The sequence below is a fragment of the Lissotriton helveticus genome, chromosome 1_1 (genome assembly GCF_964261635.1).
Source record: "Lissotriton helveticus chromosome 1_1, aLisHel1.1, whole genome shotgun sequence".
Lineage (NCBI taxonomy): Eukaryota > Metazoa > Chordata > Amphibia > Caudata > Salamandridae > Lissotriton > Lissotriton helveticus.
Window position 1 is genome coordinate 261,039,645 of NC_136057.1, and position 27,495 is coordinate 261,067,139.

The following is a 27,495-nucleotide window of genomic DNA, read 5'->3' on the forward strand; positions in this document are numbered from 1 at the left end:
GTGGACAGGGTGTCACTAGTCATAAGAGGAAACGAGGTGAATTCAGCCTTAGGAGGGGGACACTGGGGGTCAACAAAAGAGGGAGAAGGAGGGGGAATGTTGGCCTTAATGGTCGCAATTTTATGGATAAAATAATTGTTAAGAGAACAGCAGAGTTCCTCGGATGGGACAGGCTTAAGAGTAGACCTGTCCGAGAACGCCAGGTTGTGGACAATGGCAAATATTTCTTTGGACTGATTTTCAGCAGCCAATATTTTGGAGGAAAAATAGATGGTTTTGGCCTCCAAGATGTCTTTTTTGTACTTGGCCAGGATGGTAACATACTCCAAACGTACAGTGGGGCTATAGTTTCTCCTCCAGGCTCGCTCGGCGCGTCGAACCGCTAACTTAGTGGCCTTAAGCTCTTTACTGAACCAACGGTTAGCGTCTTTGTCGCGCTTAGAGGTAATACGTTTGAGCGGTGCCACAGCGTCACAACCTGAAGACAGCCACTGTTCTATGGCCTTGACCTGTGAAAAGGTGGATAAACCCTTTAGTGAAGGAGGGGAGGCAGCGAGTGAGGCAGAGAGATCATCCAGATTGGCTCGACCCCAAGCTCGAACCCAGATGTTTTTAGGGCGGGGGAGTTTGACTGGGGAGTGCACAGGAAGGGAAAATGAGACAAGGTAATGGTCAGACCAAGTGCAAGGGGAAATTGAAAGAAGGTCCACCGGGCAATTAAGGGACCAGATCTGGTCGAGTACGTGACCCTTAATGTGGGTGGGAGAGTGAACATGTGAAATGAAACTGAAAGATCGAAGGGATTCAGAAAACTCCTTCGACGAGGAGCATTCAGCGGGGTCAGAGGGCCAAAAATTAAAATCACCAAGGAGTAAAATAGAAGAATTATTAACAGTGATGGTGGCCAGAACTTCCAGAAAATCATGAAGGAACAACAAAGGAGATTTGGGAGGACGATAAATGAGAAAACAGGTCAAGGGAGGAGTAGTGGCGGTGGTGCGAATGACCAAGTATTCAGAGGTTGAAATGGCGGGCAAAGACAGGATTTGAAAAGGGAGGTCAGTGCGGGCGATAACCGCTACACCGCCTCCAGTTCTGTTAGTAGGTCGGTCTGCTCGCAGGGCATAATATTGGGCCGGTAGGGTGGCTAAAAGGGCAGGAAGAGAGTCATCACCAAACCAGGTCTCCGTCAGGAAGAGAAGGTCTGGTGCATGGAGGTCCAACAGGACCGAGAGTTCATGCGCATGAGCGACAGCAGATCTAGTATTGAGGTACAGTGCTTTGAGGGATTTAGAGGCTGTCGATGGGTTCGTGTCGTCAACAGAACATGAGGGGTCAGCTGTAGATAGGGAAATCAAAGGAGCGGTAACAGAGCAAAGGCCAAGACGGGAAATATAAGAGTAGATAGGGGCTGGGATAGACCATGGTCCCTGGAGGTGGTAGAGCTGGTCAGGGGTATAGACAGTGAGGGGGGCAGAGTGACGTGGCCCTGGTCCCGGACTGTCGCGGACGGGCGCAGACGGGCTTGCCTTTGGCGCGCCTTCGGCGCGCCATCGTCGCGCCCGCTGCGCCCGTCCGCTGCGCCTCCGGCCCAAACACATATTTTTATACAGGGATCCAAGGGAAAAAGGGGAGGAGGAGGGGGCGTGGCCTAAAAGATGGGCGGGGCTTACTCGCCCGCGAAGGATGTCAACAGCGAGGGAGGACTCCCCAAGGCAGCGCCCAAGTCGGCTGTCAGGGAGCTCCCGAGGAGGCAGGGGGGAATGGCAATGTTCCTGTCAAGTTTAAAATCACACAGGTAAATCACAACACAATATTAAAAACAAAATCAGACAGCGCTCCTGGCTTTCCGCCTCAGGAGTAGTTAGGAGGGCGCGCTAGTGATCAGCGCGCGCTTTTTGAGCCGGTAGGAGGGGGCGTGGCCTAAAAGATGGGCGGGGCTTACTCGCCCGCGAAGGATGTCAACAGCGAGGGAGGACTCCCCAAGGCAGCGCCCAAGTCGGCTGTCAGGGAGCTCCCGAGGAGGCAGGGGGGAATGGCAATGTTCCTGTCAAGTTTAAAATCACACAGGTAAATCACAACACAATATTAAAAACAAAATCAGACAGCGCTCCTGGCTTTCCGCCTCAGGAGTAGTTAGGAGGGCGCGCTAGTGATCAGCGCGCGCTTTTTGAGCCGGTAGGAGGGGGCGTGGCCTAAAAGATGGGCGGGGCTTACTCGCCCGCGAAGGATGTCAACAGCGAGGGAGGACTCCCCAAGGCAGCGCCCAAGTCGGCTGTCAGGGAGCTCCCGAGGAGGCAGGGGGGAATGGCAATGTTCCTGTCAAGTTTAAAATCACACAGGTAAATCACAACACAATATTAAAAACAAAATCAGACAGCGCTCCTGGCTTTCCGCCTCAGGAGTAGTTAGGAGGGCGCGCTAGTGATCAGCGCGCGCTTTTTGAGCCGGTAGGAGGGGGCGTGGCCTAAAAGATGGGCGGGGCTTACTCGCCCGCGAAGGATGTCAACAGCGAGGGAGGACTCCCCAAGGCAGCGCCCAAGTCGGCTGTCAGGGAGCTCCCGAGGAGGCAGGGGGGAATGGCAATGTTCCTGTCAAGTTTAAAATCACACAGGTAAATCACAACACAATATTAAAAACAAAATCAGACAGCGCTCCTGGCTTTCCGCCTCAGGAGTAGTTAGGAGGAACACTAGCGCTTGTATGTGGGTGTGTGAAGGAGCCACAATGTATGCATGTTTGTTTGTGGTGTAGTATATGGAGTACTGTGGGTTCCATTTTGGATTTCCGGGGTCTTTGAAAATTATGTGAAAGTCATTGGTCACTGGGGTCAGTGCACAGCTCGGAAAGGAGATTGAACTGACATAGAGTCATAAAGAACAAGATTAATAGGCATATGGCAGTGAGGCTGAAACTCAGGTGTGATCCGATGGTCACTCCAACGGACTGTGTTGTGGGGCTATCATGCTTAAAGTCACTCCTGTATCAGACAGACTGCTTCCCGGACAAAGACAGGGCAGTGGACTGGGCACTGCAAAGTGGACAATCTGCACAGCATGAACTTCAAATACTAGGACAATAAATCACATCTGTATCTGGAAATGTATTATAAAATGACAGGTTTGAGCCTCCAAAATTTGTCAAATGAGAGCTGTAGATTAGAGTGGGGAACGCCGCACAACTTCTGCCTGCTGTGATCAGGACTGAGGACTGAGGACTTAGATCTGCTAGTCTCCCTGGAGGGTGAGGGGATGTCACCCAGTAGAATCAAGGCCACTTGCCCTGAAGCACCAGCATCTGCCGGTCTGCTGATACCAGAGTGCTTTGTGAGCAGGAGTTTAGTGCACTTGGAGGGTGCAAGGTCTACTGAATATCCTGTCAAATTGATCCTTGAAGCAGAGTGCGAGATCCTGGTCCTTATCTGGACAATTACATATGTTGTTAATGAATGTGACAGCAAAGAAAAGTTAACCAGAGAGCAGAACGGAAGCTAATGAAAGCAAAATAATATACAGAGGTATCATAACTAGCATACAGTAATAATCAGGACGAGGAATGGAAATTTTGAATGCATGCTAACCACAAAGAAAAAATTAACAAACACGAGGGACAATAATGGGTGTAAAAAATGTTTGCTTGACTCTTAAATAATGAATCAACCCTGTTGGATGTTGTACGGCTTGTACCTTCCTCTCTACAACTATGCATTTGTTAGACAACTTAATTTTCAGAATTGTTGCAGACTGACTTAGTACAAACACAAAAGACATACTGAGCTGTGTCCCTGCTAGCCACTGTGCACCATCTGTAACCCCAGCCCTACAGGGCAAAAACTGTGTGTGCAAACTTAGAACATGACAATCCACATCCCCCAAAGATGTTGGGGTGACAGATCTAGAAACGTTTTGTTTAGTTTCTCATGCATAACCAAATAAACAGACAACAAATAATCAGCAAGGCTTTTCAATATTTATTGAAGCATTGTGGTTATTGCATAAAATATGTCCTATGTATTTTTTAGTAGAATATAACAGACTATCATAACTATCATTAGAAGAACATTTAAAAGGATTAACATTTCCACCATTGTGCTAAAACAGTGATTATATGCAGGCATATAATTACTGTGTATAGAAGTGCGCCTACCTTGCACTCCCTACCATAGGTTTGCCTACAGTGAGTGTTCTGTCAAATCCCTGCCAGGGTGGACTAACTTCCCATTACCTGTGGGTAAGTGTCATCAGACTGCCTGTCTTAGAGTAGAGCTGGAAAACCTTGTGTTGGTATGCAGCAATCAAGTGAGCTGGAATTCCAACACAGTGTAACCCTGCAGTATCAGTGGAGTGCTCATCTACCAAAACAAGGAAGTTGTGGTGTACTTTTTAAATAATTTTTGGGCTTTGCTTTTACAGTGTTTTATTCAGGTTTTTATGTTCACTGACCTGGTCTCTTGTGGGCTGTTGTTTGCTGCAGCCATCTTTGCACGAGCACCTTAAATTTTCAGAATCGTCATTTCAACGCTGCCCGGTTAGGCCATGTGTTAGCAGCCATATTGGGATGGTTAGCACTCCATCTTCCGGATTGCTCCCAAGTGGCTGTGCCTACTTAATGTATTCCGCTTTGCTATCGCGCAGCAGATGTGGGCAACGGTCGCACCACCGGCGCTATGAAGGTGCTCCAAAAGGCAAGCCTCTATGACCCTGTCTGCGCCTGGCCGGCACCTAATGCCAGCCAAGCTGCCCATTTGAATAGCGGGAGAGGGTATGTTGGACACAAAACTTGCTCCTTGTTCTGGGTAGTAATTTATGTATCGGGGACCATGGTGATTGCTGGGAGAATTTTAATTCGAGCTTCCATTGCAAGATCTGTAATTTAAAGCAGGGAAGACCGTGAAGGATATCTAGTGGCTGGGTAAAGCCCTCCAAGACACAGAGTGTATTGAGCAGTGGGATAAGAGCAGTTCGGATCAACTGTAGATCACTTTCCAAGCACACTGAAGACATCTGGCTTTTACTAATGGATAATGATTGGTGGACTGGCTCACACTCAACTCAAAGTAAAACATCAGTTGAGGACGAGTACTCGCTGTCACCAGCTGCATATACCAATAAGGTGATTAATCCAGAAAAATGCTCCACAAGCTATGTCAGGTGTCCCGCATGGTCACCCCAGTGCCAGTTATTTATGACGGGAAGGGTGGACTGTGGTCGGGGCCCCAGAGAGGTGGCTCGGAGTGTCACTGAGTATTATAAAGACCTATATGCCCAGAGAGAGGTTTTGACCACAGGCCAAACAGCAGACTTTATTAAAGCCCTGCCCCCTAAATCGTCTGTGTCCACCAGAATGCAGCTGTCCCATAACTGCTTCTCCTCCACATCAGTGAGAAGACCAGAGCGCCACAGTCTCTGGGAGCATGGAAGCGCGGGACTGAAAATAGCAGTATTTCAGGCTAGCGAATGCTCCTCAGAAATATCAGAAGATTTGGTAGAGGTGGGCAGATTCTCCGGGCTTGTTCTTGGAGCTATAGTACTACAATTAGATGCTGACCTCAGACACTATTGCCAAGAAATACTGGGTAATGCAACGAGATCTGGAACTGACACTGTATAAGATTGTAGACGCTGCATTGGAGTTGGAGGGGTGGTTGCTGGGGGCTTTCTGTGCATACGTTTGGATTTTACAAGTTTTTAGGGTGTCATCCTGCAAAATTTCATGTATGTACATGGCCCATCTAGGGTCCTTTTGCATGAAACAAAAAACAACAAAATTTGTTTTGAAAAAAAAAGAGGGACACAGGCACCACTTACGTTATGTACTTGTGTTTTGAGGGACTGCACCTCCCTGAAATGTTTTAACAATACCAACCCTACCTCTCCCAGGCAATTGAATCCCTGACCCCGAGAAAGGTGAAGCTTCTGCTCTTGGGTTCTGAAATGCAAGGACCCTTGTATTAGTTTGCTTGACTGCAATGAGCGTTTGGGTAATATAAAACAAAGACTGATACACATGTTGAATTTTGGTAGACCTGACAGCCTTAGGATGGTCTTCCCCCCAACTCTTTATCTTCCTTCCTACATTTTATAAACATATTTTTGCTGGAATTAGGACTCTGCATACTTTAGCACTTTAGCACTGCCAAATAGTGATAATTGTGCTTGTGCTGTCTCCCCCAACCATGCTAATATTGGTTCATTGTAATTGGCATGTTTAATTTACTTATGACTTCCTAGTAACGTGCACTACATGTGCCCTAGACCTGTACATTTCAGTAGTAGACCTAGAGCACTGATTGTGCAACCCACATAAGTACCCCTTAATTATGTCTCAGGACAGTACTTGCATGGCCTGCATGTGGAATGTACTGTCACTTCAGCTTGGCATTGAAAGTTACTTAGAAAAACCAAAGGTGGTGATGGACGGAGCGTTGACAATACAAACACTCACCCCCAGTCAACTGATCTGGGTTTAATCCATCACCGTTCTTTAGCTCACTCCGCCACCCCAGTTCAGACATGGCCATATGCAAATCAGTCTGACCCTGTGCCTCATGGGAACAGTCCAGCCCGAACTGCCAAGCCATGTCTTCCCTGGACCGGAATCAAGCTTCCCAGGACCAGTTTCTGGCATTACAGCCGTCTTCAGCCGGGCTTGCTTGACTCCAGTGGCAAAGTGAGCAAGGGACTCACGTCTGAGCATACCCTGCCAACTTAGGGCGAACAAAGAAAAACCAAAGGTGGTGATGGATAGAGCGATGACAATACAAACACTCACCCCCAGTCAACTGATCTGGGTCTAATCCATCACCGTTCTTTAGCTCACTCCGCCACCCCAGTTTAGACATGGCCATATGCAAATCAGTCTGACCCTATGCCTCATGGGAACAGTCCAGCCCGAACTGCCAAGCTATGTCTTCCCTGGACCAGAATCAAGCTTCCCAGGACCGGTTTCTGGCATTACAGCCGTCTTCAGCCGGGCTTGCTTGACTCCAGTGGCAAAGTAAGCAAGGGACTTACGTCTGAGCATACCCTGCCAACTTAGGACGAACAAAGAAAAACCAAAGGTGGTGATGGACGGAGCGTTGACAATACAAACACTCACCCCCAGTTACTTGCTAGCCCTTTAACTCCACTTTTGTTACACCTATGTCACCAAATTATAAGCCCTAGGTAGCTCTAAGCGCAGGTTGCTGTATAAGTAAAAGGTAGGACATGTACTCTTAGGTTTTACATGTCCTGGTAGTGACCAACAGTTCAATTCGTTTTCACTAATGTGAGGCCTACTTTTCTCATTGGGTAACACTGGGAATTCCTTAACACGCTTGCAAGCTATAATTCCAGATGAAAAAATGTATCTTCATTATGGTTTATATCTTTGGAATTGCAAGGATAAATCCTCCTTGTTAGATCTGGGGGTCTCTAGTTGGCAGAGGTAGGTACCACTGTCCAAATAGGGACCCTTGCTTCTAGTCAGGGCAAGGAGATAACCCTCTGAGATAACCCCTGCTCACCCTCTAGGTAGCTTGGCACGAGCAGTCTAGGCTAACCAGAGGCAATGCGTAAAGTATTTGTACCAACACTCACAGTAACACAGTGAAAACACCACAAACTGACTCCACAACAGTTTAGAAAAATAAAGGTATTTTTAATCTAAACTACACAAGACCAAAATGACAAAAATCCAACATACACAGTTCAAGAATATGGTTTCAAAAAGAGTTCTTAAGGTTGCGTTAGAATTCTCTACGTTGCGATAGAATTCTCTACTGATGCGTGAAAAGTTCACAGTTGCGTCATGTTACTCACAGTACCTTTTAGTTGCAACAAAGTTCCAAAAGCAGAAGCTGGTGCGGTGGAAAACAAGCGATGCGTTGCTCCTGAGACCCTGGGGAGGCGATGCGACAGCCCCGCTGCAGCAGCGGGCGTGTTGCGACGAATCCGGTCTTTATGGGGAGGAAGGCCACTTGTGTGGATTCCGGTGCGTAGGTTCCGTCGGAAGTCTGTTCTCACAAAGGCACGATGCGACGATCTCGTAGGGGATGCGACGGTCTCCGGGGCGACGATGCGCGGTCCAGCGGGGATCCTCTCTCTCGCAGCTCCTCGATGCGTTGATTCTGCGACGACACTCGCAGCGACGTGATGCGACCCGCAAGCAAGCGGTGCGGCGATCTCACCCAGCGACGACAGGCTCTGCGACGATACTCGCAGCGATGTTCAATTCTCCCGCACCGGTCTGGTGCGTCCCGCAAACGAAGGATGCGACGTCTCTGGCAGCGGCGTCAGGCGCTGTGACGATCTCGACCTCCGTAGCGGCGAGAAACTTCTCGCACTGTCGGGGATGCGCTCCGCAAGCGAGCGATGCAACACTTTTCAAGTTCCAAAGTCACTCAAGCTTAGTTTCAAGCTTCCCAGCTCAGGTCCAACCTCCAGAGGCCCCACAACTGGATCAAGCACTCTAGGAGGGACAGAACTCTCTCAGCAGAGTTCAGGGAAGCTGGGGGTGAAGTCCTTTTGTTCCTGGGACTTCAAAACAGGGAGCCAGCTCTTCTCAGGTCCTTGGAGATTCCTTCAAGACAGGGGACACAGCTCAGCAGCAAAGTCCTTCCCCTCTCCTTGGCAGCAAAGCAACAGGTCAGTCCAGCAGAGAAACAGCAGGACAATCTTCCTTCTTCAGTTTCAGCTTTCTCCTTGGCAGAGGTTCCTTCTTGATTTCCAGGATGATCTAATTTTCTGTTGTCAGGGGTCCTGTACTTATACCCCTAAAGTCTTTGTTCTCTTGGTGCATGTGGGCCCTGAGCCCGGTCTGAACCAGTTCTGGGGGGATCCTGAGCACTTTGTTTTGCTGGCTGCATCTTTCCTTTCAGAGTGAGGGGCAGGGTCCTCCGCCGCCCAGCAGGGGGGTGGAGCCAGCATTGTGGAAGGCAGGCACAGCCCTATTCAGCCCAGGTGCTAACTCCTCCCACCACTCCAGTTGCAACTGCAGTCATTCAGCCTAGTGCTGACTCATCCATCCTGCTGGGGAATTCCCCAGCCCCTGTCACTCACAAACCAGACAGTCAATATACAAACAGGCCCAGGCACACAGAAGGGTTAGACAAGAGAACAGCAACTTTCTAAAAGTGCTGTTCTCAAACCCAGGATTTAAAAACAACCTTTCCTAAAAGATGTGTTATTAAATTCTGAGTTCAGGGATACTAGATACTTATGTCCTATCTTGTTCCTATGGGAAGAAATGCTGTTAACCACTGTAGCCAGCATCCCCCATGTTAACCTATGGAGCAAGATAGCCTTACAGTAGTGAAAACGAAAATGGCTGCCATTCACTACCAGAGCATGTCACCTGCACTAGTACATGCTCTACCTTTTACATACACTGCACCCTGCCCAGGGGGGTACCTTGGGCCTTCCATAGGGGTGACTGATGTGCACAAAAAGGGAAGGGTTAGGCCTGGTCAGTGGGGACACTGACCAGGAGGACATGGCAGTTCTAAACTGCCCATAGGCACTGCAGTGGCAGGCCTGAGACATGATTTTAGGGCTACTCCTGTGGGTGGCACAATCAGTGCTGCAGGCCCACTAGTAGCATTTGTCATCACCAGCCCTGGCACACCCAGTGCACTTTACTAGGGACTTCATGGTGATACAAATATGCCAAACATGTATATCCAATCAGAATAACAATTTACACAGAGAGCATATGCACTTTAGCACTGATCAGCAGTGGTAAAGTGCGCAGAGTTATATTGCCAACAGCCACGGGTCAGGAAAAATAAGGGAGGAAGAAGCAAAAAGTTTGGGGATGACCCTGCAAGAAGGGCCAGTTCCAACACAACCCCCTTCCAGCCTAAAGCCAGGGTAGACCAAACGATACCTCGATGGGATTCCCTGCTTAAGGCGATAGAACACAGAAACTGGCCCACACAGCAGGGCAGTCCTGTTCTACGCCGTCCTAAACCCAGTTGGATCACTCTATCCATACTCTCAGAGTCCACCATGCCAATCCATGTGGAAACCTTCTCTTCACCTGTGGACACCACCTGTACAGCACCTAACCTTAATTTACTCACAGGTGTGTCCCAACAGACCAACAGCAAGCCACAGTGACCACCAACAGTGATCGGGGATGAGACCCAGGCCTCATGCCTCTCAGGGCGCTCAAACCTCTGTGGCGTCAGAGGGTGGGGGACAGTAGCCCCAGGTGCTTGGCACCCTTTGTCCACTCCCTCTCTTGTCAGGTCAGGTCTGACACTCTGGCACTGACCCACCAGTCCTGGACCTGTATCCAGCGGCTGGACAGGAGGCTGTGGTGGGCTTCCCCACACCCGGTCCTCCTCTCCCTTGGGGCTCTGTACCCTCCCACCTGGAGCGGTACCCCCTTCTAGAATAGCCAGGGCACCTGTGGCAGGTGTCCCGCACCATTCATCCACCAGTTCAGGGGTGCTATCCTGCAACTGGTTTTCCAGGTCAGGGGGGATACCCCGGGCCTGGCCCTCAAACCTAGGCTCCAAAGCCTCCAGGTCAGACAACACCTGAACCTGGCATCCCCACCCAGGGACCAACCCCTGCGGTGGAACACTTGCCTGGCGCACCAGGACTTCCCTCTCGGATGTGCCCACACTAGTAGACAGTACCCGCCTGGCCAACACAACGGTGTGGCCCAGTCCACCCCCATGGTGAGATTCTTGCCCTCCTTCCAGGGGCAACCCTGTCCACCAAGACAACCAAGAACACAACTTTCCTACCAGTTCAGGACCTCCCTCCAGCAACTGGTCTCCCAACCTAGGGTTTAACCCCTCAGGTTGTACCGGGGTCAGGGGCGAGGACTCCCTCCCTCTGCACCCCCTTCCAGAGCGCTGCACCCTCCCTACTGGAGGGGTACCCCTGGGAACCATATTTGTCAGGACACTGGTTACAGATGTCCTTCCTTCCAGGTCAGGCAAATCCTGAACCTGGTCTCCCAACCCAGGGACCAAAACCTGCGGTTGTGCATTTGCCTGGCACGCCAGGACTTCTGGGGACTCACATAGTATCCCCTTGAGGGTGACACACAACTCATGTGTCGTGTGACAGTCTGCCTGACGCAGATCTCTCGACCCCTGTCCACCTGACAGTGCGGACAGATCCCCCAGGACAGAAGTGAGGTCACCATGGTCACTCACTGGGGACTCAGCCCTTCTGACTGGTTCCTGACCCACTGGTTCTCCCACTGGGGACTCCTTCCCCTTCTCACCCTTCAGTCTAGACTTCTGTACCCTCCCAAAAGGAGCGACACTGCCAGACACCAGAACTGATGGAGGCCTGGTTACAGGCACTCCCCGTTCACCAGACACTAGGAGATCCTCCTCAAATGGCCTACAAGTACAGTCTAGGTCCTCAACCTGGTGTTCCCCTAAGGAACCCTCCAGGCCCTGTGACTGGGTTTCGGGCACTGTGAGACACACCGTCCCACACTCATTCCTTCTCCGCTGAGTCCGGACATGAGCCCCTACACCCCTCCCACTACACTGGGACCTAACTGGGCTACACTGAACCTCTTCCACCTCACAGGTCTGGAAGATATCTAAGCCACTCCTTTTGGGATCACTCCCCAATGCCTCTTCAGACCCTTTGGAATCCACCAAGAGGTCTGCCTCCAATGCAAGCTCTCTGGGGTCAGAGAACTTACACACCACCGGGTGTTGGCATAGCTCTGGAAAACAGGGACTTAAAATATGCTCTCCAACAAATGAATCTCACAGCCCCCCACAGTTGTTAACCAAGCTACCCTTTGCCTCACCCTCCAGTGCCTCACACAAGTACCCCACACCACTCTCCTGAGACTGGCAAGACAGTATCTGACTGTCTTTGTCACACAACCCACACTCTTCTGGCTGGTCTTCACACACACACACCAAGGTTTCTACCATGGGGGAACCCCTCTCCCTGTACCTCTCATCTAGAGTCAGTAGAGTGTCCCTCCCACCACTAGGAATATGGTCCCCTGTGCCAGTCCCCCAATCTACTTCAGGGACACTGCACTCCACTGGAACTACATCATAAACCTGAACCCCCTGGTGTATGGCGACCCACTCCCTCAAGTCAGGCGCCACATCTCTGGGTGTTTGTACCTCTCTCTCCGCACTAGTTATCATAATCATGCTGCCACCATCTGAGCTGGACTCCACCTCCAACTCAGCAAAGCTCCTTCCTTGAGCGTCCCATTTTTCTTTCTGGGCTAAGGCCCACCGGATCATACCTTCCTTGCTTAGCCGGTCTAATTCTCTGCACCTCCTTTGCTCAGTAGCAAGGAGCCACTCATCTTTCTCTTCCTCACAGTCAGAGAAGTCCTCCTCCTCAGAATCATCTGCTAATGTTGCTTCCCAAATTCTGGCCTCATGGGAATACAGGCATGCCTCAAGATCCCTCCTTGTGGTACCTTTCTCCATGGGCAGCCCCCTCTTCTTGCAAAAGGCTTTTATCTCCTCTTCTGTGTAGATGCACAGTTGGAAAAAGTTGACTTCCATTTTGGCAGGATTTTACAGGTGCAACACTAGCCAGAGTCTCAATATCCAAAAATACTTCCAGGAGGACACCGGAAAAAACAAACAGTATGTGGTGGCGTCGTGGTCTGCACTCACTAGTGATGTACACCAATTACTGTGGGTCAAGTACAAATACAAGTTCAAATCCCACCGCCTGACCACCAATGTTAGATCTGGGGGTCTCTAGTTGGCAGAGGTAGGTACCACTGTCCAAATAGGGGCCCTTGCTTCTAGTCAGGGCAAGGAGATAACCCTCTGAGATAACCCCTGCTCACCCTCTAGGTAGCTTGGCACGAGCAGTCTAGGCTAACCAGAGGCAATGCGTAAAGTATTTGTACCAACACTCACAGTAACACAGTGAAAACACCACAAACTGACTCCACAACAGTTTAGAAAAATAAAGGTATTTTTAATCTAAACTACACAAGACCAAAACGACAAAAATCCAACATACACAGTTCAAGAATATGGTTTCAAAAAGAGTTCTTAAGGTTGCGTTAGAATTCTCTACGTTGCGATAGAATTCTCTACTGATGCGTGAAAAGTTCACAGTTGCGTCATGTTACTCACAGTACCTTTTAGTTGCAACAAAGTTCCAAAAGCAGAAGCTGGTGCGGTGGAAAACAAGCGATGCGTTGCTCCTGAGACCCTGGGGAGGCGATGCGACAGCCCCGCTGCAGCAGCGGGCGTGTTGCGACGAATCCGGTCTGTATGGGGAGGAAGGCCACTTGTGTGGATTCCGGTGCGTAGGTTCCGTAGGAAGTCTGTTCTCGCAAAGGCACGATGCGACGATCTCGTAGGGGCTGCGACGATCTCCGGGGCGACGATGCGCGGTCCAGCGAGGATCCTCTCTCTCGCAGCTCCTCGATGCGTTGATTCTGCGACGACACTCGCAGCGACGTGATGCGACCCGCAAGCAAGCGGTGCGGCGATCTCACCCAGCGACGACAGGCTCTGCGACGATACTCGCAGCGATGTTCAATTCTCCCGCACCGGTCTGGTGCGTCCCGCAAACGAAGGATGCGACGTCTCTGGCAGCGGCGTCAGGCGCTGTGACGATCTCGACCTCCGTAGCGGCGGGAAACTTCTCGCACTGTCGGGGATGCGCTCCGCAAGCGAGCGATGCGACACTTTTCAAGTTCCAAAGTCACTCAAGCTTAGTTTCAAGCTTCCCAGCTCAGGTCCAACCTCCAGAGGCCCCACAACTGGATCAAGCACTCTAGGAGGGACAGAACTCTCTCAGCAGAGTTCAGGGAAGCTGGGGGTGAAGTCCTTTTGTTCCTGGGACTTCAAAACAGGGAGCCAGCTCTTCTCAGGTCCTTGGAGATTCCTTCAAGACAGGGGACACAGCTCAGCAGCAAAGTCCTTCCCCTCTCCTTGGCAGCAAAGCAACAGGTCAGTCCAGCAGAGAAACAGCAGGACAATCTTCCTTCTTCAGTTTCAGCTTTCTCCTTGGCAGAGGTTCCTTCTTGATTTCCAGGATGATCTAATTTTCTGTTTTCAGGGGTCCTGTACTTATACCACTAAAGTCTTTGTTCTCTTGGTGCATGTGGGCCCTGAGCCCGGTCTGAACCAGTTCTGGGGGGATCCTGAGCACTTTGTTTTGCTGGCTGCATCTTTCCTTTCAGAGTGAGGGGCAGGGTCCTCCGCCGCCCAGCAGGGGGGTGGAGCCAGCATTGTGGAAGGCAGGCACAGCCCTATTCAGCCCAGGTGCTAACTCCTCCCACCACTCCAGTTGCAACTGCAGTCATTCAGCCTAGTGCTGACTCCTGCTGGGGAATTCCCCAGCCCCTGTCACTCACAAACCAGACAGTCAATACACAAACAGGCCCAGGCACACAGAAGGGTTAGACAAGAGAACAGCAACTTTCTAAAAGTGCTGTTCTCAAACCCAGGATTTAAAAACAACCTTTCCTAAAAGATGTGTTATTAAATTCTGAGTTCAGGGATACTAGATACTTATGTCCTATCTTGTTCCTATGGGAAGAAATGCTGTTAACCACTGTAGCCAGCATCCCCCATGTTAACCTATGGAGCAAGATAGCCTTACAGTAGTGAAAACGAAATGGCTGCCATTCACTACCAGAGCATGTCACCTGCACTAGTACATGCTCTACCTTTTACATACACTGCACCCTGCCCAGGGGGGTAGCTTGGGCCTTCCATAGGGGTGACTGATGTGCACAAAAAGGGAAGGGTTAGGCCTGGTCAGTGGGGACACTGACCAGGAGGACATGGCAGTTCTAAACTGCCCATAGGCACTGCAGTGGCAGGCCTGAGACATGATTTTAGGGCTACTCCTGTGGGTGGCACAATCAGTGCTGCAGGCCCACTAGTAGTATTTGTCATTACCAGCCCTGGCACACCCAGTGCACTTTACTAGGGACTTCATGGTGATACAAATATGCCAAACATGTATATCCAATCAGAATAACAATTTACACAGAGAGCATATGCACTTTAGCACTGATCAGCAGTGGTAAAGTGCGCAGAGTTCTATTGCCAACAGCCACGGGTCAGGAAAAATAAGGGAGGAAGAAGCAAAAAGTTTGGGGATGACCCTGCAAGAAGGGCCAGTTCCAACACTCCTTATTGGTAAAGTTGAAATTACCATTACAATTTTAGAAATGCTTGTTTTAGAAAGTGGACATTTCTCTGCTCCTAGCTGTGTGTGTCGTACAACCTACCTCCAATACAAATTTGGGGTGGGTGACAGCTACACTCTGTGCGTTCCCTCTAAACAGCCACAAACAGAGGGAGGATATGTATGTCTGAGTTCCCAGCTACATACATCTGCAGTCCGATGGCTCTTCCTGGGCAGATTGGGGGGAAGGGCTGACACTTACAATTCAATAGGTAGTGGGCAGACCCCACATAAAGGGCTGATTACCCTTCACTGACAGTCTGAAGCCCAATCTGGGAAGAGAGAAAAGTCACCTCCACTTCAAAGGCACATTTGGGTATAAGTTCTGGGTCTCATACCCAACCAAAGTAGTACACTTAAGAACCTGTGACTTCTCTGCCAGGAAGATGATGAACCACTGTGCTGGCTGCTAAAAGGTTGCCAACCTGCTGGATCTTCTGGTTGCTGACCTCTTCCCTTGCTGTGTTGCCCTGCTGCTGCCACTCTCCCTCTGACTGGTTGAGAAGTACTGGACCTGCATCACTTGAACCCAAAGTGACGTTAAGGGTTTGCTGGCTTGCCTCATGTTGCTTAAGTCTCTGGGACACAAAAGACTTAGACCTCAACTTTTCCAACCCTTAGGCACATCTGCTGGTGAATCTGTCCTGCCAAGAGGTGCAAACCCAGTCCTGGAACCTTGGACTTGGACCTAGGGGCCTGCTGCAGTGTTATCCAAGTGTCATCTGCTGCCGCTGGAATCAGGTCGGCACATTACACCTGGAGTTGTCGCATCACACTCAATCTCGCTGCAATACATGACCGATGCTTTGTTCACAGGCCTCATTGCATCGCACATGCTGCATTAGAGAACGCAGAAGCATCACTTGGCTGCGCCCCTTCTCTGTCCATGCATACCTATTATCAAGGTACCTGAACTTTTGACTTAATATTGGTCCGGCACAACCAGTTATGCCTTTAAGAGCTATTTGCTTCTAAGCGTTACATTGACATTTATTACTTCAAAATCCATATCTCAAATTCAACATAGTGGATTTTCTTTGTTTTTGTCTTGTATTACTTATAAAGTTTTACTTTATGCTTCTAAGTTGTATTGGCTTATTTTTCATTTTTTCCACTGTTTCACTGTTTTACTCTTTAAGTGGGGCATACACGCTTTACACATTACCTCTTAAAATAAGCCTAATTGCTCTGGCTAAGCTACCAAAGGGTGAGCAGAGGATAATTTAAATTGTGTTATGATTTATCCTGACTACCATTGCGGCTCCTACTTGGACAGGGTGCATGCTCTGCCATCCACACACCTCATTTCCAACAAATTGTAATACTTAATTTAAGTTCACTATCATAATTACTGTCTTCCGGTACTACTCCTAGTGATTCTAATGGTCCTGTGTTGTTACCTTATAACAAGTGACAGGTATTACTCATGTGGTGACACTATTAAAAATCAGCAGGCCTGGCTTCTATGTAATTAGACTCCCTTACAGTGTGCATCTACATCCCGTATAGGTGGATGGAATTCTCAATTATTGGGTTCAGGGACCACTATTACTGCAAAGTGATATGGAAGCGTCACTAAATATATTTCCACCTACTTGTATGTATATGTTTGTAATTTATTGTTTGTATTCAGTAGTGTAATTTAAGATATTGTATTCAGTAGTGTAATAAAAGTATGTTCCTTTTTAAAAGAAAAAACACTGGCCTTGGACTGCTATGTTTCACTACTCTGAGAGAATCAAGTACTACAATGACGTGCTTGATTTCCAATAAGAGGACGTTTGAGGACTATAGCTTATGAAAGACTCACATGCTTTGCAACTAATCACACAATTTCTAACAGTTAATCATCTTTACAGAACAAGTTTTGATTCTGTCATATAGAACTCACTGAAACCACATGGTTTCAATAGCATGCTGAAAGAGATGTTGAGCACATTTTTCGTTCGGTCTTACATGAGTCCCCCACTTAAGGTTTGACATGTTTACCATCGCTTCATAGTGAGATTTCCATTTACTATTATTCTAAATTCGCTGGCATCAAATTATGCTTTAACTTAATAGCTTTAAATCTACTGAGCAAGTGCCATTTTCTGTAAGCCAGAGCACAAGCTGAAAGTGGTAGAGTACATGGTATAATACTGTATGGATATTTCTGAAACACCAAGGATTAAACTAACACTGGTCAAACACGCTTCTACCACAATGTGTAGAAAGGCTTCTAGAGGAGACGCGCAAGCGCGTCAGCCAAGATGGCCGCCGCTATCGGAGCTCCGTGACAGAAACGGCCCGTTTTTTCCATTAAACAACAAATTTGTGTCATAATCTCGGCGCGAATGACAGCGCTTACCTGCTTCTGCTACTTCTTACCTCGGAGGTGATTTTCGAGCATTTTCTACAGGCAGAAGTCTCCTTTTTGGCTCCATGGTTCCTGCTCCCAGCCTCCCCTTCAGGTACAGCCAGCTTTGAGTGCTTTAGGGGCGGAGTATTCTTCAGGAAAAGGCCTGGCTTGGGCCTCGCCACGCCCACAGCCCAATTTAGCTGCTGCACCACTAGTTTTGAAGAGATTTTTGTTGGTTTTATCTATAATTACCTCATTTCTCTTGTATTTTGGTGCTATTTTTCGCATTTTGGGTATTATTTACACTTAGTTGTGAATTTAATCACCTCAAAATGGAAACGAAAAATCTAGCTACTAATAAACGAAAGCAGCAAGTTTCTCCTCCCCCAAATAAATCTAAAGTGGTGGAGTCATCTGAGCCTTCACTTGCATTAATTTTGGAGCAACTTCAAGCATTGCGTCTGAATACTGACACTATTGCCTCAGAAGTTTAACACATTCGCAAAGAGATGGCTTCTATATCGATGAAAGTGTCTGATAATTCTATCAAAATTCAGGATAACAAAAATAAACTTGACGCTTTCACGCCTTTAGTGGCTAAAATATCTCCTATGCATGCTCAGCTGTTAGACATGGAAAATCGCAATAGGTAATACAACCTTCGTATTTTTAATTTGCCTGAAGAAGTTGAAGGGTCTGACTGTCGCTTATATTTGGAATCTTTACTTCCTGGTCTTCTGAATATCAAGGTTCCAGAAAAATTTGAGGTGGATAAAGCCCATAGAGTCCCCTCACATCGCAATCCTCGTCTTAACAAACCCAGGCAAATGATATTCAAGGTTCTACGTCATCATCATCTGGTGTTAATCAGGAAGGCTGCGAGAGAAATTCCTTCACTTTTAGTGAATGGTCAAGAAATTTTCATTCATCAGACCTTTGCTAAAGAAACGGTTGCTTTACGTAAAGAATTCTCTGCTTATCGCCCACAGCTGCGAAGCCTCGGATTTAAATATGGTCTTTTTGACCCTTCGACGATGCGCATCTGGAAAGACAATTTTTCCAAATCTTTTCAACGTCCTGAAGATTTAAGGCAATTTCTTGAACAACAAGCCTCATCATCCATGGATACTCATGACCCTAATACTTGACTCTTTCTTATTTGACTTTCCTTGACACTTACATGCATAATCTTTTGTTCATGGGCTCCAACGGTTTTTGGCCATGCTTGCAGAACGGGTGTGCCTTTCCATGTTTCTATTTATGTTTTTTGTTTGTTCCTTTTTCTTTCCTTTCATTTTCTCCTATTCCCCTCTCACATATATAGTTACTATCTTTATTTCTAATCTAGTCATGTTTTTCTTCATCTCTTCTTGTTTCTATCCTTTTTCTTCCTTGCTTCTTATTTCTAATGGCTAATCTTCACAATATTAAAATTGCTTCTCTTAACGTGAAAGGTTTGCGACACCCAGTTAAGCGCACAACATTTTTAGATTATCTAGTTAGATGCAAAGCTGATATCTGTTTTGTTCAAGAAACGCATGTTGATGATAAGATTTTGCAGTATATGAGTAAAAAATGGGTAGACACTATTATATCTTCTCCTGCTCAGGGAAAGAAAAAGGGGTTGCAATTTACTTTGCTAAACGATTGCACTGTCAGATTTTAAGTAAAATTTCGGACTCTGAAGGCAGATATATTATAGCCAAAATAAAAATTCATGATTCTACTTTATTTTTGCTCAATATTTATGGTCCCACGGCAGATGATCCAACGTTTTGGTCCACTATCACTACTGAAGTTTTAAAATTGGGTAACATCCCGTTGATTGTTGGGGGCGATTTTAATGTTATTGCAGACCCATTGTTGGATAGGTTATCTGCCACTAGATTTCGTCATCCCAAAGTGTTCCATGTATTTAAGGCCTTTCTTCATATCACAAAATTAGCAGATATTTGGCGCTTACACTTCCCCACTGACAAATGTTTTACCTTCTTTTCCAATCCTCATGCTTCCCACTCCAGGATTGATTACTTTTTAATTTCACCATCTCTCATTCAATCTGTAACTACCCCAGTCATTGGTACTATTGATATATCAGATCATGCTTTGATTTCTTTTGTTTTAAATGTTTCTTCCAGATTCCCTAAAAAAACTAGGTGGTGTATGAATACTGGTATTGTCCTCACTGAAAAACCCAAACCCAAATTGTTGCAGGCTATTCGAGATTACTTTTTGTTTAATCCAGAAGATTCTACTTCAGTTGCTAATAGATGGGATGCTTTTATAGCTTATATTAGAGGTACTACAATTTCTATTATGGCTCATGAGAATAAATTATTCAATTCTGAAATTAAACATTTAGAGAAGCAAATTGCAAAATTTGAGCGATTATTCATTACATCCCATGATCCCCAATACAAGGTCAAATTACAAAAGCTTCGATACGAATTCAATGCTCTCCTTAGTAAAAGAGCTGGGTTTCAGCTTTCTAACTCTAATGCTCGATTCCGTTTTAACTCTAATAGGTCTGGGAAACTCCTTGCAAACTACTTGCGTATTAAAAGGAATAAAACACAAATTACTTCTATTCATGGTCCTCAGGGCAAGATAGCATTAACCCATAATGATATTGTTGAACATTTTTTACAGTTCTATTCCACTCTATAAAATAAACCAGATTTTGTGATAATTCATTAATTGATGCATTTTTAAATTCCTGTGCTTTACCTCAAATTTCCCCTTCAGACAGACTTGGATTAGATTCGCCCATCACTAATGATGAAATCCTAACGGCTATCAAGTCGCTTCCCAAAAACAAATCTCCAGGACCTGATGGTATCCCTGCTGAATTTTATAAAGAATTTCAAGTCCACCTTTTGCCTTATTTATTTCAACTTTTTTCCTTTTTTAGTTCTTCTGGTACCATTTCAGGATCTTTTGCGAAAGCTTTAATTGTTGTCCTTCCTAAGCCTGAAAAAGATCCTACTTTAGTCTCTAATTATAGACCTATTTCCTTAATAAATCAGGATTGTAAATTATATGCTAAAATCCTTGCCACTAGATTAGCCCCTGTTCTTCATTCTATTATTCATCCTGATCAGTCAGGATTTATGAAAAATAGATATTCTGCTAACAACACACGAACCCTATTACATGTTATTGAACAGAGCTCTCACCTTATTCATCCTGCAGGAGTTATGGCTTTAGATGCGGAAAAAGCTTTTGATGAAATTCACTGGCAATTTTTATTTAGTACTTTATTATAATTTAATTTTGGCCCCTCTTTTTTTCGTATGATCTCTGCCTTATACTATGCTCCCACTGCTCGTTTATTTATCAATGGCCAAATTTCCTATCAATTTTCCCTTTTCAGAGGTTTCTGTTTGGAATAGAGCCTTTTCTCAATTATATACGTAATTGTGATGATGTTCATGGTATTACAATTAACGATGTTACTATTAAAACTTTAGCTTATGCAGACGATGTGTTATTATTTATTAGTAATCCAATTTCCTCTGTCCCCTCCTTATTAGACATTATTGCCAAATATTCGTTAGTTTCTGGATATAAACTTAATGTTACTAAAACATAATTTTTTCCTCTTAATGTTTTTTGTACCTCTGATATGTTACCGGTATCGGATATTATTTGGCAAAAAAGTAAACTTAAATACCTGGGCATTCTATTTTCCTCCTTCTTATCCTCCACATTAAAATTGAATAGTAATTTCATACTTGAATATGTTAAAGCCAAGACTTCTAGACGGTCTTCTCTTAATCTTACTTGGTGGGGGAGAATGGAATCTATTAAAATGAATATTGCTCCAAAATTGTTTTATTCCCTTGCAATGATTCCCACTCAGTTTCCTCTGAAATTTTACAAAGACATTGATAAATTATTATCCAAATTTCTCTGGAACAATAAGCCACCCCGAATTGCATGTAAAAAGTTGAAAATCCCCAAATGTCAAGCAGGTTTCGGCCTTCCTGACTTTTATCTTTATCACAAAGCTTTTATACTTAAACAAAGTTCCTTATGGTTTAATGTTTCTTCTCCACATAAACTCCCTCTTTGGTTTGATATAGAAAAATCTATTGTTTATCCTTTCCCTCTCTCCTCCTTGTTAACTATGTCCCATAAATCTACTATTGTACATCGATCTTCCATAATCAAATCCTCAAGATTGATAATCAATGATTTAGATCTCAGTTTTGCTTTGCCACTAAGTTCTACTATGGAACTATCCCTTTGGTACAGTACCTTTATTAAATTAAATAGGAAGATAACTTTCTGGACTTCCTGGATTAAGGCGGGTATATTCTTTCTTAAAGATGTTTTTAGCAATGATGCCTTTATCCCCTTTGATCACCTTCAATTAAAGTTTAAGTTGCCTGATGCTGATTTGGTGAAATATCAATTGTTTTGTAACTCAATTTTAGACTCCTTCCCAACTGGTATTCCCTCTACACTTACACCTGATTTAATTCGTTATCTTCATGTTGTTTCTGCATCTTCCAAGGCTGTTTCTATTTTGTCTAAAAAATGTGCTCCTTCTATCGGTACCAATATCGGTAGACTCTCTACATTCTGGAATGCTGAGCTTTCAACTTCTATTTCTGATGTCTCTTGGAGGGTTATTTGGCTCAATAACATTTCTGGTTGGCTGCCAGTGTCTCTTTATCAAACGAACGCCTATATTTTGTTTAATTCCTTGTGGTCACCAGTACGTTTGCATAATGCCAAATTATTTCCCTCAAATCTTTGTTGGCATTGTAATTCACACCCTGGTACGTTACGGCACATGTTATTTGACTGCCCTATTATATTCAAATTTTGGTCTGAGGTTTGGGACATAATTTTTAAAATATTACCAATTCATGATGTTCTTTCTTATGAGTTGCTAATTTGTAAATCAATTGTACTCTCACATTCTCTTCCTGATTTTCAGGCAAAGTTGTTTAATTTTTTGCTTTCAGCTGCCCTAAAATCAATTACTTATTGTTGGAAAGATGCTTCTTCACTTTTTGTTCATGCTTGGTGGTCATGGCTCATACTCACAAGAAGAGGTGCTCAGCTATCGCTTCAGGGAGTTAACCATAATTTGCTTTCTTTTCAATCTTTTTGGTCACCTATAGATTCTTACATGACGTTGTAATTGCTGCTTTTATGATTACTCTGCTTATCTAATTACAAATTGTTTGCAGTTTATATTGTTCTGTTTATAGTAACTCCGTGTTTTTTCAGTCATATGATATAATGTATACACTTCCTTCCCTCTCTTCCCCCCTCCTTCCTTTCCCTGTTCTCATTTTTCTTTCACTCTGATTGCCTGTTCTTTTATGATGATTTATTAGTCCATTATTACCTCGTCATATTTTTTATGGTCACTTGATTGGATTTTATTGCTATGTAATGCCTCTTTTTATGTAGTGTCTCTTTGTCTCATTCTCCTTTGAAACTTCAATAAAATTATTCTGAACAAAAAAAAGAAAGGCTTCTAGAAACTAAAATGTGCATACTGAAACGTTAATGTTTTCCTGGCATATCTTCATGATCTACACAGTAGCTCTGAATCCAATTTTGTTTACATGAATTTATTCATCGATGCTCTAATGTTAACCCCATTCTCAAATGAGGCTTCTCTGAAGCCTCATGAGATATTTGACCCACCAAGTATCAGATCACAGACTCCAGCCTTTTGTGTTTACATCAGGGTTGATGCATTGATTCACATTAGTTGTTATGCATGTGGAGATGTATTGTGGCAGCAATGCATTAATGGGAGTCAATTAGGGGTCATCAGGGCATGAACCACTACCCCTGTTTTTGCTCCTTCGTACCCCAATACCGCCCATGTTATCCCTGCTCAAAAAGGGGGAATAAAGTTGTCAGACAGAGAAGAGAAATTAAACAGGACTCCAGGTATTCTGCTTATGTTCTGGACTTCACCACTTTCCTTTTCCATGTCTCCTAAGCAACCAAGAGCAGGTATTAGAGAAGAGGCTGTAAAAACATCATCTCCACTTCCATAGTGGCTCAATAATAATGGAGTAAAGGAAGCTGCACGTGTGTGGAACCATAATGTGGGTACTAGAAACCGATATCCATCCAGTGCTGCTCAGAAGGATAGTGATATGGATCCATCCAACTGTTATGAGGGTGTATAATGTTTTATGTGAGTCACTCAAAATTGCAGGTTTATAACAAACAGGGTAAGTCCATCATGGGCGACAAGTGGCCTTAGAGGTGATTCTGCAGAGTGAAATTACCATGAAATTATATTGTTAAGCTCTAAATCACAAATCAAACAAACAAAAAACCTGGACAAAGTTCTTTGTGTTTCATGCAACATATGAGGACTGCATTTAATGAGGTTTAGGGTTAAAAGCTATAGAAATTGTGCATGTAATCTGCAGCAGGATCATGGAATTCAATTCATATTTGCTTGAAGGGTCTGGAGGAGAAGGGAGGTTCCCTATGGTTGATTCTATCTTGAAATGTTTGGGATTTAAGGTCCAGTTGTTATGGTTATGTGAATGTCCTGAATATATTATGGGCCTCCTAGTCTATGCAGAAAGGACTTACCTCTGCTGCAAACCAAGAAACCCTTGAATCAAATCTCCTGTAACACGCATTTTTATACTGAACCCAGCCGGCTTCACAGTCACCTTGAGCACACAAACACGTTTCCTGGGCACCTGCAATAACTGGCAGACAATAACGTGTAGGAAGAAAACAAGAAATATAAGTAATTGGCAGAAAGATAGACTTATTATTATAAAAATGAGGACAATTATCACAATTTTGAAATTTATAAAGCCATTGGGTATTCATACATACACAAAGGAGCAACATTTCCATAAGAATCTACCTGCTTAGTGAAATAAACAAGGAAAGAAGGATTACATCTGGGAAAGAGGTGGGATAGAGAGTGATGTGCAGGCAAGGGGGGGTAGTTGAAACCAACAAGGGTGAAGGAGACATACAGATGTCAGTGATCCAAAACCGAAAACATCTTTATGGTACTGTACAGTACTATAATAATAGATTACCATAGTGATGCAATGTTACAGTGGTGCATACGTATAATCACCCAATCCACATTGTTGGAAATGTGCCATTTCTCTAGGTTCAGCCCAGGATTTTGCCTTCTGTTGCTGAACCTGTTTTTGTTGGCCATAGGCCTTTGTGCATTAACCAGTGGTAAAGTGCCTCTGCTCCTCTCTCTAAACATGATAAATTTGCTATACCTGATTGACACATTTGGTTTACCTGTATGTCTCTAATATATAGCAACCAGAGCCTGCAAGTTAAATGTTATCAAGGGGCTTCAGCATTCATTGCGTCACCCTCTAAAGTAGCATTGTAAAACCAGTCTCCAAGCTGCCCCTGCAGCCTGGGTATAATGTTTTAAACTGCCATTTCAGCCTCGCAAAATAAACCTTTTGACAGCACTAAACAGTCCTTTTGAGTAGTTAGAAGTCACCACTAAGGTAGGCCTTAAATGCCCGTTGAGTAAGGCACATTGCATTAACAAGGTATTACATGTATATTTAATGTTTTACATTTCTTAGCAGTGAAAAAGTTGTTTCTGACTGTAGCAAATCTGGCTCTGCCATACCAAAGCAATGAGTTACATTATAACACCCTATAACACTTAACTTCAGTTAAATCCAAGGTCTCATTTTAATAGTAATGCAAAATACATTTTATATTACCATTTTGGAAAAGGCACTTTAGAAAGTTTTCCTGCCTAAAACAAATGTGACTTCCTGTCAGGGACCTTTGCCATCTGACCCCTTGTGGCTCCCCTGGGGTTATTTGAATTGCCGTATGACAGTGGACAAATTGCCTTTCCCTCTCCTTAACAGGATGAACTGGGGGGATTGTAACTCAGTCCCACCCTGATTTCAAAGAAAGCCCACACTGTCACTGGCTATGCAGCTCACACATGGGCCTGCCTGTACTTTGTTTCACAAGTTAGGCTGGCACTAAACTCAGTAGAGGGGAAAGAAACTGACCAACACTAATTTACGGGATGGGAAAAGGCTTACCCTTTTTCACAGGCTTGCATAAAAGTTGAACCCGCAGACCTCTCCTCAGAACATTTCTAGACCTGTGTGGATCAAAAGTAGTACACTGATGTCTGAATAATTTCTAGGAAGACATGTTGTGCATGCCTCGAACCCAGGATATCAGCAGTGAATCCAAGGATCAGTTGGCTAACCTCCAATTTGAGATTCAGGTTCTAGAGAGTTCTCCCTCTGCAACTGCCTAGCTGACCAGCACCATCTGGACTTGCCCTTGATCCTGCTGCTGGCTTTGGCTGGAGTGAGCTCTAACCCCAAAGTGGTACCCATCTGGTCCTGGACCTTTGGCTGGAGTACAAGCTGGGACTTGAAAACTTTTGACAGTTTTCTTCTTCAGAGAACTGGCAGGAGACTGAGACTGCTGTGGAGCTAAAGCTATTGACATCAAATCACCAGTCAAATTTGACACCATATACCTGCAAAGTGATGCTAAGCCACTTATTGTGTGGTGAAATACTGCTTTCTAAATATACGACCCTTTCATGCAGGTACCTGAGTGAAATGGGCATGCAATGGGCATTCTGCAGCACACAAAGAAAGAGCAAAAAGTAATTGGTCGTTGTTTATGTGCAGGAAGGCGTCCCTCCCTGCACATAAACAATCATCAAATAATGACAATTTGCTACATCTATGTATGCTGAAGAATGCAGCAAACACGAAAGTAACAAATAGCCATTAAGGATTGTTTATGTGCAGGAAGGTACACATACAATTTGGAAAGTGGTACTATACTTAACACACCACCAAAAGGATATACCTATACTCCCCCCAAAAATTTGGCCCCTCACACAGGACTACTATTTCAATGGAGCATGAAGGGGAATGTCTTCCGGCGGGGTTCACGTCACACTCTATTGGGGTACTGGTGTGGGCCCAACGTGGCTCTGGCATCTGACTAAGGAAGATACACTCAGATGTGTAGGGGAGATATATGATTGCCCACAGTAGCAAGGGACACTTTGAGACATTATTTATAGGCTTTTTATGGGCCGAATGTTGATGAACTGCAATTCTAATATGCACCACAAAACAAAATTATCTAGAGGACTCCTGAAGAAACCCTCAGCATCTTCCTACACTATCATCGCAATAGTTGACGCCGTAGTGATAGTCGACGCCTGTCTGTATAGTAGCCCACAGGGTAGGGAATGCGGGCACTACTCCCATGTGCACGACATTTCAACATGTATAGACTACTGGCTAAAATCCCACAGCTTACATGGCTCACTGTGAACACCTACCCGTGACCTATTCAGATCATTCCCCTGTGATGCTTACTTAGCGGATAAATAAATTGCAACCAAAAGCTTTCGCTTGGTGCTACCCACAATATTTTCTTCTAGATGTAGTGTTTCTTGAGGAACTCGTGCAGGCTATTGATGAATATTTCAGTATTAGCACAGGCAGTGTTCCTCAACAGTCATCACTTGCGAGACCTAACATAGATCCAAGCACAGATTAAAGTTAAGCTAGAAGAATATATCTAATTAGCCCAAAATGAGTTAATACACTTAGGGAAATATGCTACGGCCAGAATATATGGGGAGGGAGAAAAGCCAAGCTTCACACTTGTAAAGCTGATCTAACGTAACAGAGGAGAAAATGAAGTGCCAATGATACATGATAAGGGGGCAAGCCCAGACTTAGGACTGCACAAGTGGTATATAGATTTCGTACATACTACACTGAGGGCCTGATTACGATGGCTGAGAGACCGCCACTGACAGTCTTTTGGTGGCAGTCTCCCGCCATCTGATCCACCTTCATAGCGTGCCACATTTGGATGGTGGGCGGCTGTGTGGAGGTCAGAAAGACTGACCGCCACTGATCAAATGGGCTCAAGGAGCCAGTCAGTCCATCAGAGGCAGAGTATTGCCTAACAAGGTGGCTGTGCCTACCAGGC

The 27,495-nt window shown here is 45.3% G+C and overlaps 1 protein-coding gene across 1 annotated transcript in view; it reads right to left on the bottom strand.

Moving 5' to 3' along the window:
- Positions 1-27,495, bottom strand: part of LOC144769217 (galactose-specific lectin nattectin-like) — a 99,832-nt gene that overhangs the window by 28,017 nt on the left and 44,320 nt on the right. The window contains exon 3 of the mRNA XM_078653260.1: positions 24,088-24,209. Within this exon, the coding sequence (XP_078509386.1) occupies positions 24,088-24,209 (122 nt within the window). The remainder of the gene's footprint in view (positions 1-24,087; positions 24,210-27,495) is intronic.